Source organism: Oncorhynchus gorbuscha, unplaced genomic scaffold (genome assembly GCF_021184085.1).
Source record: "Oncorhynchus gorbuscha isolate QuinsamMale2020 ecotype Even-year unplaced genomic scaffold, OgorEven_v1.0 Un_scaffold_1962, whole genome shotgun sequence".
Taxonomy (NCBI): domain Eukaryota; kingdom Metazoa; phylum Chordata; class Actinopteri; order Salmoniformes; family Salmonidae; genus Oncorhynchus; species Oncorhynchus gorbuscha.
Window position 1 is genome coordinate 1,774 of NW_025746599.1, and position 13,227 is coordinate 15,000.

At 43.8% G+C, this 13,227-nt stretch overlaps 1 protein-coding gene across 4 annotated transcripts; it reads right to left on the bottom strand.

The window, feature by feature from the left end:
- Positions 1–208: 208 nt before the first annotated feature.
- On the bottom strand, positions 209–7,850 carry LOC124024621 (phospholysine phosphohistidine inorganic pyrophosphate phosphatase-like). 4 transcript variants are annotated; one of them, XM_046338514.1, is made up of 6 exons: positions 7,659–7,849; positions 3,602–3,789; positions 3,101–3,254; positions 1,837–1,900; positions 1,157–1,249; positions 209–358 (listed from the first exon to the last, which is right to left on the bottom strand). In XM_046338514.1, exons 1-6 carry the CDS (start codon positions 7,787–7,789, stop codon positions 263–265), a joined length of 726 nt encoding a protein of 241 aa, XP_046194470.1. In that variant the 5' UTR covers positions 7,790–7,849; the 3' UTR covers positions 209–262. The 4 variants fall into 4 exon arrangements, with proteins under 4 accessions (XP_046194470.1, XP_046194471.1, XP_046194473.1 ...); XM_046338515.1 differs by lacking the exon at positions 1,157–1,249 and having other exon boundaries at positions 248–358; positions 7,659–7,850; XM_046338517.1 differs by lacking the exons at positions 209–358; positions 1,157–1,249 and adding an exon at positions 1,270–1,343.
- Positions 7,851–13,227: the final 5,377 nt, after the last annotated feature.

A 13,227-nucleotide genomic window follows, 5' to 3' on the forward strand; every position in this document is an offset into this window, starting at 1 on the left:
GATATTTTCAGCATATTCTGAATGAAATAAACAAAACTCTAAAAAAAAAGGTCAGTTTCACAGACACAGAGTAATAAAGCCTTGGACCAAGAAGTTCTCAAATCGGGACTCTCCATCGAAAATAGTATTTTTAGTCCTTAGATTTAGATGTTGTGTTAGACCGCCCCCCTTGTGGTCGTTGATGGGACAGTTGGTTTCTGCCTGCATTCATTTCAACGACGTGAAGCCAAACATACGGACGTCAACATACATAAACAAACACCTACCTGTATTTTCCTGTCCTCACTTGGACACCCTTCATTCCACAGTGTTGGGCCCCGCCCACATCATTCACCAGATCGTCTCCAATCATCAGAGTCTGAGAAGGAGAGAGAGAGAGAAGGAGAGAGAGACAGAAAGAGAGCAGGAGGAGAGAGACAGAAAGAGAGCAGGAGGAGAGAGAGAGACAGAAAGGAGAGCAGGGAGAGAGAGAGACAGAAAGAGAGCAGGAGGAGAGAGAGACAGAAGAGGGCAGGAGAGAGAGAGAGAAGAGGAGGAGAGAGAGAGAGAGAGACAGAAGAGAGCAGGAGGAGAGAGAGAGACAGAAAGGAGAGCAGGAGGAGAGAGAGAGACAGAAAGGAGAGCAGGAGGAGAGAGAGAGACAGAAAGAGAGCAGAGGAGAGAGACAGAAAGAGAGCAGGAGGAGAGAGAGAGACAGAAAGAGAGCAGGAGAGAGAGAGAGACAGAAGGAGAGAGGAGGAGAGAGAGAGACAGAAAGGAGAGCAGGGGAGAGAGAGAGACAGAAAGGAGAGCAGGAGGAGAGAGAGAGACAGAAAGAGGGAGGAGAGAGAGACAGAAAGGAGAGCAGGAGGAGAGAGAGACAGAAAGAGGAGGAGAGAGAGACAGAAAGGAGAGCAGGAGGAGAGAGAGACAGAAAGGAGAGCAGGAGGAGAGAGAGACAGAAAGGAGAGCATGAGGAGAGAGAGAGACAGAAAGGAGAGCATGAGGAGAGAGAGAGACAGAAAGGAGAGCAGGAGAGAGAGAGAGACAGAAAGAGAGCATGAGGAGAGAGACAGAAAGAGAGCATGAGGAGAGAGAGACAGAAAGAGAGCATGAGGATGGCTCAGAATCCTTATTAAATGAATGTATGTGCTGGACATATTGTTGTAAAACCTACCTGGTGTGACTGAATCTTCATGTCATCCAGAACTTTCTGAAAGAACATGGGGTCTGGCTTCCCAATGACCTCAGCTTCTACATCACAGGCATACTGATGGAGAGAAACACAACCACCTCAGCTTCTACATCACAGGCATACTGATGTAGAGAAACACAACCATCTCAGCTTCTACATCACAGGCATACTGATGGAGAGAAACACAACCACCTCAGCTTCTACATCACAGGCATACTGATGTAGAGAAACACAACCACCTCAGCTTCTACATCACAGGCATACTGATGGAGAGAAACACAACCACCTCAGCTTCTACATCACAGGCATACTGATGTAGAGAAACACAACCACCTCAGCTTCTACATCACAGGCATACTGATGGAGAGAAACACAACCACCTCAGCTTCTACATCACAGGCATACTGATGGAGAGAAACACAACCACCTCAGCTTCTACATCACAATCAAATGTTTGATTAGTAAAAGTAGGTGAGTTTGACTTTTTCCTATATAAATATTATTTATTTATTTTATAAGCTCATCTGTTACTGTCACTTTGTCATGTTGTTTTCTAATATCTTTTTCATTTTTGTTTTGAATGTTAATAACTGTAAAATGCAAAAATAAAATATATATATTTTTAAACTCACCTACTGTGTGTGTAGTGTAATATCACCCACCTCCAATGCCTTCATGTAAACCCCAACATCCAGGTTCAGGCCTTCATCCTCCTTGTAGTACTTCCTGTAAAGATCACACAGTGGGTCTCAGGGTTAAAGTAGAGGTCACTTCCTGTAAAGATCACACAGTGGACCTCAGGGTTAAAGTTGAGCTGTAGGTCACTTCCTGTAAAGATCACACAGTGGACCTCAGGGTTAAAGTAGAGGTGTAGGTCACTTCCTGTAAAGATCACACAGTGGACCTCAGGGTTAAAGTAGAGGTCACTTCCTATAAAGATCACACAGTGGACCTCAGGGTTAAAGTAGAGGTCCCTTCCTGTAAAGATCACACAGTGGACCTCAGGGTTAAAGTAGAGGTCACTTCCTGTAAAGATCACACAGTAGACCACAGGGTTAAAGTAGAGGTCACTTCCTATAAATATCACACAGTGGACCTCAGGGTTAAAGTAGAGGTCACTTCCTGTAAAGATCACACAGTAGACCACAGGGTTAAAGTAGAGGTCACTTCCTATAAAGATCACACAGTGGACCTCAGGGTTAAAGTAGAGCTGTAGGTAACTTCCTATAAAGATCACACAGTGGACCTCAGGGTTAAAGTAGAGGTCACTTCCTGTAAAGATCACACAGTGGACCTCAGGGTTAAAGTAGAGGTCACTTCCTGTAAAGATCACACAGTGGACCTCAGGGTTAAAGTAGAGGTCACTTCCTATAAAGATCACACAGTGGACCTCAGGGTTAAAGTAGAGGTCACTTCCTATAAAGATCACACAGTGGACCTCAGGGTTAAAGTAGAGGTCACTTCCTATAAAGATCACACAGTGGACCTCAGGGTTAAAGTAGAGGTCACTTCCTATAAAGATCACACAGTAGACCTCTGGGTTAAAGTAGAGCTGTAGGTCACTTCCTATAAAGATCACACAGTGGACCTCAGGGTTAAAGTAGAGGTCACTTCCTATAAATATCACACAGTGGACCTCAGGGTTAAAGTAGAGCTGTAGGTCACTTCCTGTAAAGATCACACAGTGGACCTCAGGGTTAAAGTAGAGGTCACTTCCTATAAAGATCACACAGTGGACCTCAGGGTTAAAGTAGAGCTGAAGGAATATCCTTCTGAATAAATCAGACCTTTATTACTGGGTTGTTACTATACGATAATAACATTACTATCTAAGAATTGAGTGAGTGAGTGAGACAGAGACAGAGAGAGACAGAGAGAGACAGAGAGAGAGAGAGAGAGAGAGAGAGAGAGAGAGATCACACCTACCCTCTGCCCAGAGAGAACAGTACTGGTTTCTCCAGCCCTATGAGAACTCTGAAGGCATCGTTGAGGTTCTGGTAGGAGAACTTCTCTGCTGCGTCTCCTATGACAACACAGTTTGGGTTGGCCTTTTCAACACTGTCAAACTCAGGGACAACACCTGCAACGAACCAAACAGACACGGTATACATGATCACTTTGTATAGAAATAGACACATTTGAAAATAAAATAAAACTTTATTGTTCGTTAAGTAACACAGAATGTAAAATTGTCTTGGGTGTCTCTGGTTTACATTAAAAAGAGAACAGACATAAAAACACACAGACATTTAGCATTACCATGTCAGTTCAGCAACTTATTTAGGATCTCTCAGTGATTTATCCCGGGGAAAAGGGACTGGTTTTGGCCCGTCATTGTAAATAAGAATTTGTTCTTAAAACGGTCTTGCCAAGTTAAATAAATAAAAAGTTACATTTAAAAAAAATATAAACATGATTAATCAATACCGTCATAGACCAACAGGTGGGGTCGTAGCCCCCTTTCCTTCAGGACAGCCACGGCAGCCGGGGCTGGGGAGAACACCTCAGACACACAGATGTCAAAGCCCATCCTCTGCAGCTTGGCTACAAACACCTCCCGTGTGGCCTGGGTCTCGTTGGTACAGAAGCGCACCTGCAGGTCCGAGGCCTTTAGCCTGTACGGAGAAAGCTTTTTGGGACATAATCCATTTTTTTACATTTAGCATTTGAGTCGTTTGGGCAGATGTTGTTATCCAGAGCGATTTACAGTAAAATGTTTTCATCATAAATTAGCTAGGTGAGACGACCACAAATCTCAAGTCATAGTCAGGAAATGTCCCTCAGTGTAGTCAGGAAATGTCCATCAATGTAGTCAGGAAATGTCCCTCAGTGTAGTCAGGAAATGTCCCTCAGTGTAGTCAGGAAATGTCCCTCAGTGTAGTCAGGAAATGTCCCTCAATGTAGTCAGGAAATGTCCCTCAACGTAGTCAGTCCCTCAGTGTAGTCAGGAAATGTCCTCAACGTAGTCAGGAAATGTCCCTCAGTGTAGTCAGGAAATGTCCTCAATGTAGTCCAAGAAATGTCCCTCACGTAGTCAGGAAATGTCCCTCAATGTAGTCAGGAAATGTCCCTCAGTGTAGTCAGGAAATGTCCTCAGTGTAGGGAAATGTCCCTCAGTGTAGTCAGGAAATGTCCCTCAATGTAGTCAGGAAATGTCCGTCAACGTGGTTTGGAAATGTCCCTCAGTGTAGTCAGGAAATGTCCTCAATGTAATCAGGAAATGTCCTCAGTGTAGTCAGGAAATGTCCCTCAACGTCAGGAAATGTCCCTCAACGTAGTCAGGAAATGTCCCTCAGTGTAATCAGGAAATGTCCCTCAGTGTAGTCAGGAAATGTCCCTCAACGTAGTCAGGAAATGTCCCTCAACGTAGTCAGGAAATGTCCTCAACGTAGTCAGGAAATGTCCCTCAGTGTAGTCAGGAAATGTCCCTCAACGTAGTCAGGAAATGTCCCTCAACGTAGTCAGGAAATGTCCCTCAATGTAGTCAGGAAATGTCCCTCAGTGTAGTCAGGAAATGTCCCTCAACGTAGTCAGGAAATGTCCCTCAATGTAGTCAGGAAATGTCCCTCAGTGTAGTCAGGAAATGTCCCTCAACGTAGTCAGGAAATGTCCCTCAGTGTAGTCAGGAAATGTCCCTCAGTGTAGTCAGGAAATGTCCCTCAGTGTAGTCAGGAAATGTCCCTCAGTGTAGTCAGGAAATGTCCCTCAACGTAGTCAGGAAATGTCCCTCAGTGTAGTCAGGAAATGTCCCTCAGTGTAGTCAGGAAATGTCCCTCAGTGTAGTCAGGAAATGTCCCTCAGTGTAGTCAGGAAATGTCCCTCAGTGTAGTCAGGAAATGTCCCTCAGTGTAGTCAGGAACACAGTCAGTGATAGTATGAAAAGACTGAGTATGAAAAGACTAAGTCGAAAATTCATTATTTTAAAATGTTGTTTTTTTGCGTGATGGGATTTAATCAAGACATTTTGGTAACCTCATTCACCACTCTCTAATTCTCATTCACCAAACACTCTCCTAATTTGTTAGACTGCAGAACAGATACATTACTAATAGGAGGTTGATATTATAACCTTGGTTAGACTACAGAACAGATACATTACTAATAGGAGGTTGATATTATAACCTTGGTTAGACTGCAGAACAGATACATTACTAATAGGAGGTTGATATTGTCTCATTAGGATACAATGAACCTCTGCATGTCTCATTAGGTTACAATGAACCTCTGCATGTCTCATTAGGATACAATGAACCTCTGCATGTCTCATTAGGATACAATGACCCTCTGCATGTCTCATTAGGATACAATGACCCTCTGCATGTCTCATTAGGATACAATGACCCTCTGCATGTCTCATTAGGATACAATGACCCTCTGCATGTCTCATTAGGATACAATGATCCTCTGCATGTCTCATTAGGATACAATGACCCTCTGCATGTCTCATTAGGATACAATGACCCTCTGCATGTCTCATTAGGATACAATGACCCTCTGCATGTCTCATTAGGATACAATGACCCTCTGCATGTCTCATTAGGATACAATGACCCTCTGCATGTCTCATTAGGATACAATGACCCTCTGCATGTCTCAATAGGATACAATGACCCTCTGCATGTCTCATTAGGATACAATGACCCTCTGCATGTCTCATTAGGATACAATGACCCTCTGCATGTCTCATTAGGATACAATGACCCTCTGCATGTCTCATTAGGATACAATGACCCTCTGCATGTCTCATTAGGATACAATGATCCTCTGCATGTCTCATTAGGATACAATGACCCTCTGCATGTCTCATTAGGATACAATGACCCTCTGCATGTCTCAATAGGATACAATGACCCTCTGCATGTCTCAATAGGATACAATGACCCTCTGCATGTCTCATTAGGATACAATGACCCTCTGCATGTCTCATTAGGATACAATGACCCTCTGCATGTCTCATTAGGATACAATGACCCTCTGCATGTCTCATTAGGATACAATGACCCTCTGCATGTCTCAATAGGATACAATGATCCTCTGCATGTCTCATTAGGATACAATGACCCTCTGCATGTCTCATTAGGATACAATGACCCTCTGCATGTCTCATTAGGATACAATGACCCTCTGCATGTCTCATTAGGATACAATGACCCTCTGCATGTCTCAATAGGATACAATGACCCTCTGCATGTCTCATTAGGATACAATGACCCTCTGCATGTCTCATTAGGATACAATGACCCTCTGCATGTCTCATTAGGATACAATGACCCTCTGCATGTCTCAATAGGATACAATGATCCTTTGCATGTCTCATTAGGATACAATGACCCTCTGCATGTCTCATTAGGATACAATGAACCTCTGCATGTCTCATTAGGATACAATGACCCTCTGCATGTCTCATTAGGATACAATGACCCTCTGCATGTCTCATTAGGATACAATGACCCTCTGCATGTCTCGTCCCGAAAGGACATTCAACTGATCTGCACGTTTAACACGTTACATTTATTTTTGTATTTTATTGGGATTGTAGAAATAATGTATTCAGTTCTTCAGTGAGTGACAGCTCTGAAAGACATCTTGCCACCACACCCCCCTTATCAGTTTTGAACGTTTGACATTAGGTTACACAGCAGACTGACCCCCCCCCCAAAAAAAAAAACTGTTGTAGAGCTGTAATAGAGCTTCCTGTTTCTGCAGTATGTCATAGAGCTGTTGTAGAGCTGTAATAGAGCTTCCTGTTTCTGCAGTATGTCATAGAGCTGTTGTAGAGCTGTAATAGAGCTTCCTGTTTCTGCAGTATGTCATAGAGCTGTTGTAGAGCTGTAATAGAGCTTCCTGTTTCTGCAGTATGTCATAGAGCTGTTGTAGAGCTGTAATAGAGCTTCCTGGTTCTGCAGTATATCATGTGTTGTGTCATATAGCTGTTGTAGAGGTGTAATAGAGCTTCCTGTTTCTGCAGTATGTCATATAGCTGTTGTAGAGCTGTAATAGAGCTTCCTGTTTCTGCAGTATATCATGTGTGTTCTGCTACTACGTTTCAATATGAACGAATCTGATGGCTAATCGTTGTAGTACCATCGTTGCTGGTGTATAAAACCTCACTTTTCTCACTGCTTCTACCTATATAAAACGCCACACGTCTAAAGACTATGAATACAAGCTTTCCAACAGGTGTCGACAATACCGAAAAGGAGTGAAAACACGAGAGTTGACTGATGAGCTCAATCTCAAACCAGAACAACCACACGGCAGCTTCACTGCTGGCTGCCGATCGGTAAGAGATTTAAATAAATTATAGATTTAAATAAATTATTATTATTTGCATATTTAGAACATGCAACATTTCTATTTGAAGGAGTCTCGCTAATAATATGTTTCCACCCGGACCCACTGTCCCGAATCAGTGTCCGTCCTCTGAATGCCACTGGGCAAAGCTCGACGTCTACCTAGTAACTTACCTAACTAACCTCCTCACCTTTTCACCGCTTCTACGGAGCCTGGAATCGGTGTGCCGCCGTCTTCTCCAGCATCATATAACACGCCGCACATGTCTAAAATCACACCTTTCAGACTTTTGACGGAGTCTTCCCAGCTGGTAGCTGCCATGACGAAAAAGTGACACAGTAAAAAGAGCTGATTCTTCTTCTTCTTCTTCTTCTTCTGGATCGCATCCAACGTTTAGCTGCGTTCACCGCCACCTACTGTACTGGAGTGGGAGACCAGTCACAGCCGACCTACATTAAATTCTCTTCATTATTCCTGTTCCTCTGAGAAATTAAAATAGCGCCCTAGACAACATCACCGACACTCATTAAACCCCACTACCCAATTCCACTACCTTAATCCCGCTTTGAGGACAATACAGTGCCACTGACACTGCCCGCAACTAAAACATGCGGTCTCTCCTTCACTACAGCCGACGTGAGGAAAACATTTAAACGTGTCAACCCTCGCAAGGCTGCAGGCCCAGACGGCATCCCCAGCCGCACCCTCAGAGCATGCACAGACCAGCTGGCTGGTGTGTTTACGGACATATTCAATCAATCCCTATCCCAGTCTGTTGTTCCCACATGCTTCAAGAGGGCCACCATTGTTCCTGTTCCCAAGAAAGCTAAGGTAACTGAGCTAAACGACTACCGCCCGTAGCACTCACTTCCGTCATCATGAAGTGCTTTGAGAGACTAGTCAAGGACCATATCACCTCCACCATACCTGACACCCTAGACCCACTCCAATTTGCTTACCGCCCAAATAGGTCCACGGAGGATGCAATCTCAACCACACTGCACACTGCCCTAACCCACCTGGACAAGAGGAATACCTATGTGAGAATGCTGTTCATCGACTACAGCTCGGCATTTAACACCATAGTGCCCTCCAAGCTCGTCATCAAGCTCGAGACCCTGGGTCTCGGCCCGCCCTGTGCAACTGGGTACTGGACTTCCTGACGGGCCGCCCCCAGGTGGTGAGGGTAGGCAACAACATCTCCACCCCGCTGATCCTCAACACTGGGGCCCCACAAGGGTGCGTTCTGAGCCCTCTCCTGTACTCCCTGTTTACTCACGACTGTGTGGCCACGCACGCCTCCAACTCAATCATCAAGTTTGCTTAATTACCAACAACGACGAGACGGCCTACAGGGAGGAGGTGAGGGCCCTCGGAGTGTGGTGTCAGGAAAATAACCTCACACTCAATGTCAACAAAACTAAGGAGATTATTGTGGACTTCAGGAAACAGCAGAGGGAACACCCCCCTATCCACATCGATGGAACAGTAGTGGAGAGGGTAGCAAGTTTTAAGTTCCTCGGCGTACACATCACAGACAAACTGAATTGGTCCACCCACACAGACAGCATCGTGAAGAAGGCGCAGCAGCGCCTCTTCAACCTCAGGAGGCTGAAGAAATTTGGCTTGTCACCAAAAGCACACACAAACTTCTACAGATGCACAATCGAGAGCATCCTGTCGGGCTGTATCATCACCTGGTACGGCAACTGCTCCGCCCTCAACCGTAAGGCTCTCCAGAGGGTAGTGAGGTCTGCACAACGCATCACCGGGGGCAAACTACCTGCCCTCCAGGACACCTGCACCACCCGATGTCACAGGAAGGCCATAAAGATCATCAAGGACATCAACCACCCAAGCCACTGCCTGTTCACCCCGCTATCATCCAGAAGGCGAGGTCAGTACAGGTGCATCAAAAGGGGATCGAGAGACTGAAAAACAGCTTCTATCTCAAGGCCATCAGACTGTTAAACAGCCACCACTAACATTGAGTGGCTGCTGCCAACACACTGACTCAACTACAGCCACTTTAATAATGGGAATTGATGGGAAATTATGTAAAATATATCACTAGCCACTTTAAACAATGCTACCTAATGTAATGTTTACATACCCTACATTATTCATCTCATATGTATACGTATATACTGTACTCTATATCATCTACTGCATCCTTATGTAATACATGTATCACTAGCCACTTTAACTATGCCACTTTGTTTACATACTCATCCCATATGTATATACTGCACTCAATACCATCTACTGTATCTTCTGTACCATACTCATTCATATATCCTTATGTAATACATGTATCACTAGCCACTCTGTACCATCACTCATTCATATATCTTTATGTACATATTCTTTATCCCCTTACACTGTGTATAAGACAGTAGTTTTGGAATTGTTAGCTAGATTACTTGTTGGTTATCACTGCATTGTCGGAACTAGAAGCACAATCATTTCGCTACACTTGCATTAACATCTGCTAACCATGTGAATGTGACAAATAAAATTAGATTTGATTTGATTTGATCCTATCTGTTCCTGCACCATGCCAACGGCCTGGGAGGAAACCACCACTCATTAAAACCCACTACCTCATTCCACTACATAGTTAAATGTACACCTACCACGCTGCACCTTGGTCCTCATCCTTCAACAGCCGTGACACTAAAGCGTTGCCTTTTCACAAACCTGATTCAACTGCCCTCCAACTCCTTTCTCACCCACCTTCACTGATTCAACTGCCCCCAACTCCTTTCTCACAAACCTTCACTTTCAACTCCCCCACCTTTCACCCACCTTCACTGATTCAACTGCCCCCAACTTCTTTCTCACCCACCTTCACTGATTCAACTGCCCCCAACTCCTTTCTCACCCACTGACCTTCACTGATTCAACTGCCCCCAACTCCTTTCTCACCCAGCCTGAAACCACAACTGGATCAGCCAAAAGCCAAAGGTCTCCAAAATGTCACTCCTACTGGTCCAGAATGTTCTCTACCTGGGCTATTTATATTGACCACCACCCCCCAACTTTGACCCCCCACCTTGGTTTTTACACTGCTGCTACTCTCTGTTTATTAACTATGCACAGTCACTGTACTCCTACCTACATGTACAAATGACCTCGACTTACCTGCACCCCCGCACATAGACTCTGTACCGGTATCCCCTGTATATAGCCTCCACATTGACTCTGTACCGGTACCCCCTGTATATAGTCTTCACATTGACTCTGTACCGGTATCCCCTGTATATAGCCTCCACATTGACTCTGTACCGGTACCCCCTGTATATAGCCTCCACATTGACTCTGTACCGGTACCCCCTGTATATAGTCTCCACATTGACTCTGTACCGGTACCCCCTGTATAAAGTCTCCACATTGACTCTGTACCGGTACCCCTGTATATAGCCTCCACATTGACTCTGTATCGGTACCCCCTGTATATAGTCTCCACATTGACTCTGTACCGGTACCCCCTGTATAAAGTCTCCAAATTGACTCTGTACCGGTACCCCCTGTATATAGTCTCCACATTGACTCTGTACCAGTACCCCCTGTATATAGTCTCCTCATTGACTCTGTACAGGTACCCCCTGTATATAGTCTCCACATTGACTCTGTACCAGTACCCCCTGTATATAGCCTCCACATTGACTCTGTACCGGTACCCCCTGTATATAGCCTCCACATTGACTCTGTACCGGTACCCCCTGTATATAGCCTCCACATTGACTCTGTACCAGTACCCACTGTAAGGTCTACTACACCTGTTGTAGTCAGCATTTCACTGTGAGGTCTACTACACCTGTTGTATTCAGCATTTCACTGTAAGGTCTACTACACCTGTTGTATTCAGCATTTCACTGTGAGGTCTACTACACCTGTTGTATTCAGCATTTCACTAAGGTCTACTACACCTGTTGTATTCAGCATTTCACTGTGAGGTCTACTACACCTGTTGTATTCAGCATTTCACTGTGAGGTCCACCTACACCTGTTGTATTCAGCATTTCACTGTAAGGTCTACTACACCTGTTGTATTCAGCATTTCACTGTAAGGTCTACTACACCTGTTGTATTCAGCATTTCACTGTAAGGTCTACTACACCTGTTGTATTCAGCATTTCACTGTGAGGTCTACTACACCTGTTGTATTCAGCATTTCACTGTAAGGTCTACTACACCTGTTGTATTCAGCATTTCACTGTGAGGTCTACTACACCTGTTGTATTCAGCATTTCACTGTGAGGTCTACTACACCTGTTGTATTCAGCATTTCACTGTAAGGTCTACTACACCTGTTGTATTCAGCATTTCACTGTGAGGTCTACTACACCTGTTGTATTCAGCATTTCACTGTAAGGTCTACTACACCTGTTGTATTCAGCATTTCACTGTAAGGTCTACTACACCTGTTGTATTCAGCATTTCACTGTAAGGTCTACTACATCTGTTGTATTCAGAATTAGGTAAGTAAAGAAATAAAAACAACAGTAAAAAGACAGGCTATATACAGTAGAGAGGTTATATACAGTAGAGAGGCTATATACAGTAGAGAGGCTATATACAGTAGAGGTTATATACAGTAGAGAGGCTATATACAGTAGAGATATACAGTTATATACAGTAGAGGGGTAGAGGGGTATATACAGTAGAGAGGTTATAATACAGTAGAGAGGCTATATACAGTTATATACAGTAGAGGTAGAGCTATATACAGTAGAGAGGTTATATACAGTAGAGAGGCTATATACAGTAGAGGTTATATACAGTAGAGGATATATACAGTAGAGAGGCTATATACAGTAGAGGGGTTATATACAGTAGAGAGGCTATATACAGTAGAGGTTATATACAGTAGAGAGGCTATATACAGTAGAGGGGCTATATACAGTAGAGGGTTATATACAGTAGAGAGGCTATATACAGTAGAGGCTATATACAGTAGAGGCTATATACAGTAGAGAGGCTATATACAGTAGAGAGGTTAAATACAGTAGAGAGGTTATATACAGTAGAAGATATATACAGTAGAGAGGCTATATACAGTAGAGGGTTATATACAGTAGAGGGGCTATATACAGTAGAGGCTATATACAGTAGAGAGGTTAAATACAGTAGAGAGGTTATATACAGTAGAGGCTATATACAGTAGAGAGGCTATATACAGTAGAGAGGCTATATACAGTAGATAGGTTATATACAGTAGAGGGGCTATATACAGTAGAGGCTATATACAGTAGAGAGGCTATATACAGTAGAGAGGCTATATACAGTAGAGGCTATATACAGTAGAGAGTCTATATACAGTAGAGGGGCCATATACAGTAGAGAGGCTATATACAGTAGAGAGGCTATATACAGTAGAGAGGCTATATACAGTAGAGGCTATATACAGTAGAGAGGCTATATACAGTAGAGGGGCTATATACAGTAGAGAGGCTATATACAGTAGAGAGGTTATATACAGTAGAGGGGCTATATATAGTAGTAGAGAGGCTATATACAGTAGAGAGGCTAAATACAGTAGAGGCTATATACAGTAGAGAGGCTATATACAGTAGAGAGGCTATATACAGTAGATAGGTTATATAGAGTAGAGGGCTATATACAGTAGGGGCTATATACAGTAGAGAGGCTATATACAGTAGAGAGGCTATATACAGTAGAGGCTATATACAGTAGAGAGGCTATATACAGTAGAGGGGCTATATACAGTAGAGGCTATATACAGTAGAGGGGCT

Bases quoted from the DNA above. Each gene is read 5' to 3' on its own strand.
- LOC124024621 (XM_046338514.1), bottom strand. From the start codon at position 7,789: ATGGCAGCTACCAGCTGGGAAGACTCCGTCAAAAGTCTGAAAGGTGTG. The intron at 3,790-7,658 runs GTGAGGAGGTTA...TTCTCCGTACAG, and splicing joins TCCGTAGAAGCGGTGAAAAG to GCTAAAGGCCTCGGACCTGC. The intron at 1,250-1,836 runs GTGGGTGATATT...TCTCTCCATCAG, and splicing joins TTTACATGAAGGCATTGGAG to TATGCCTGTGATGTAGAAGC.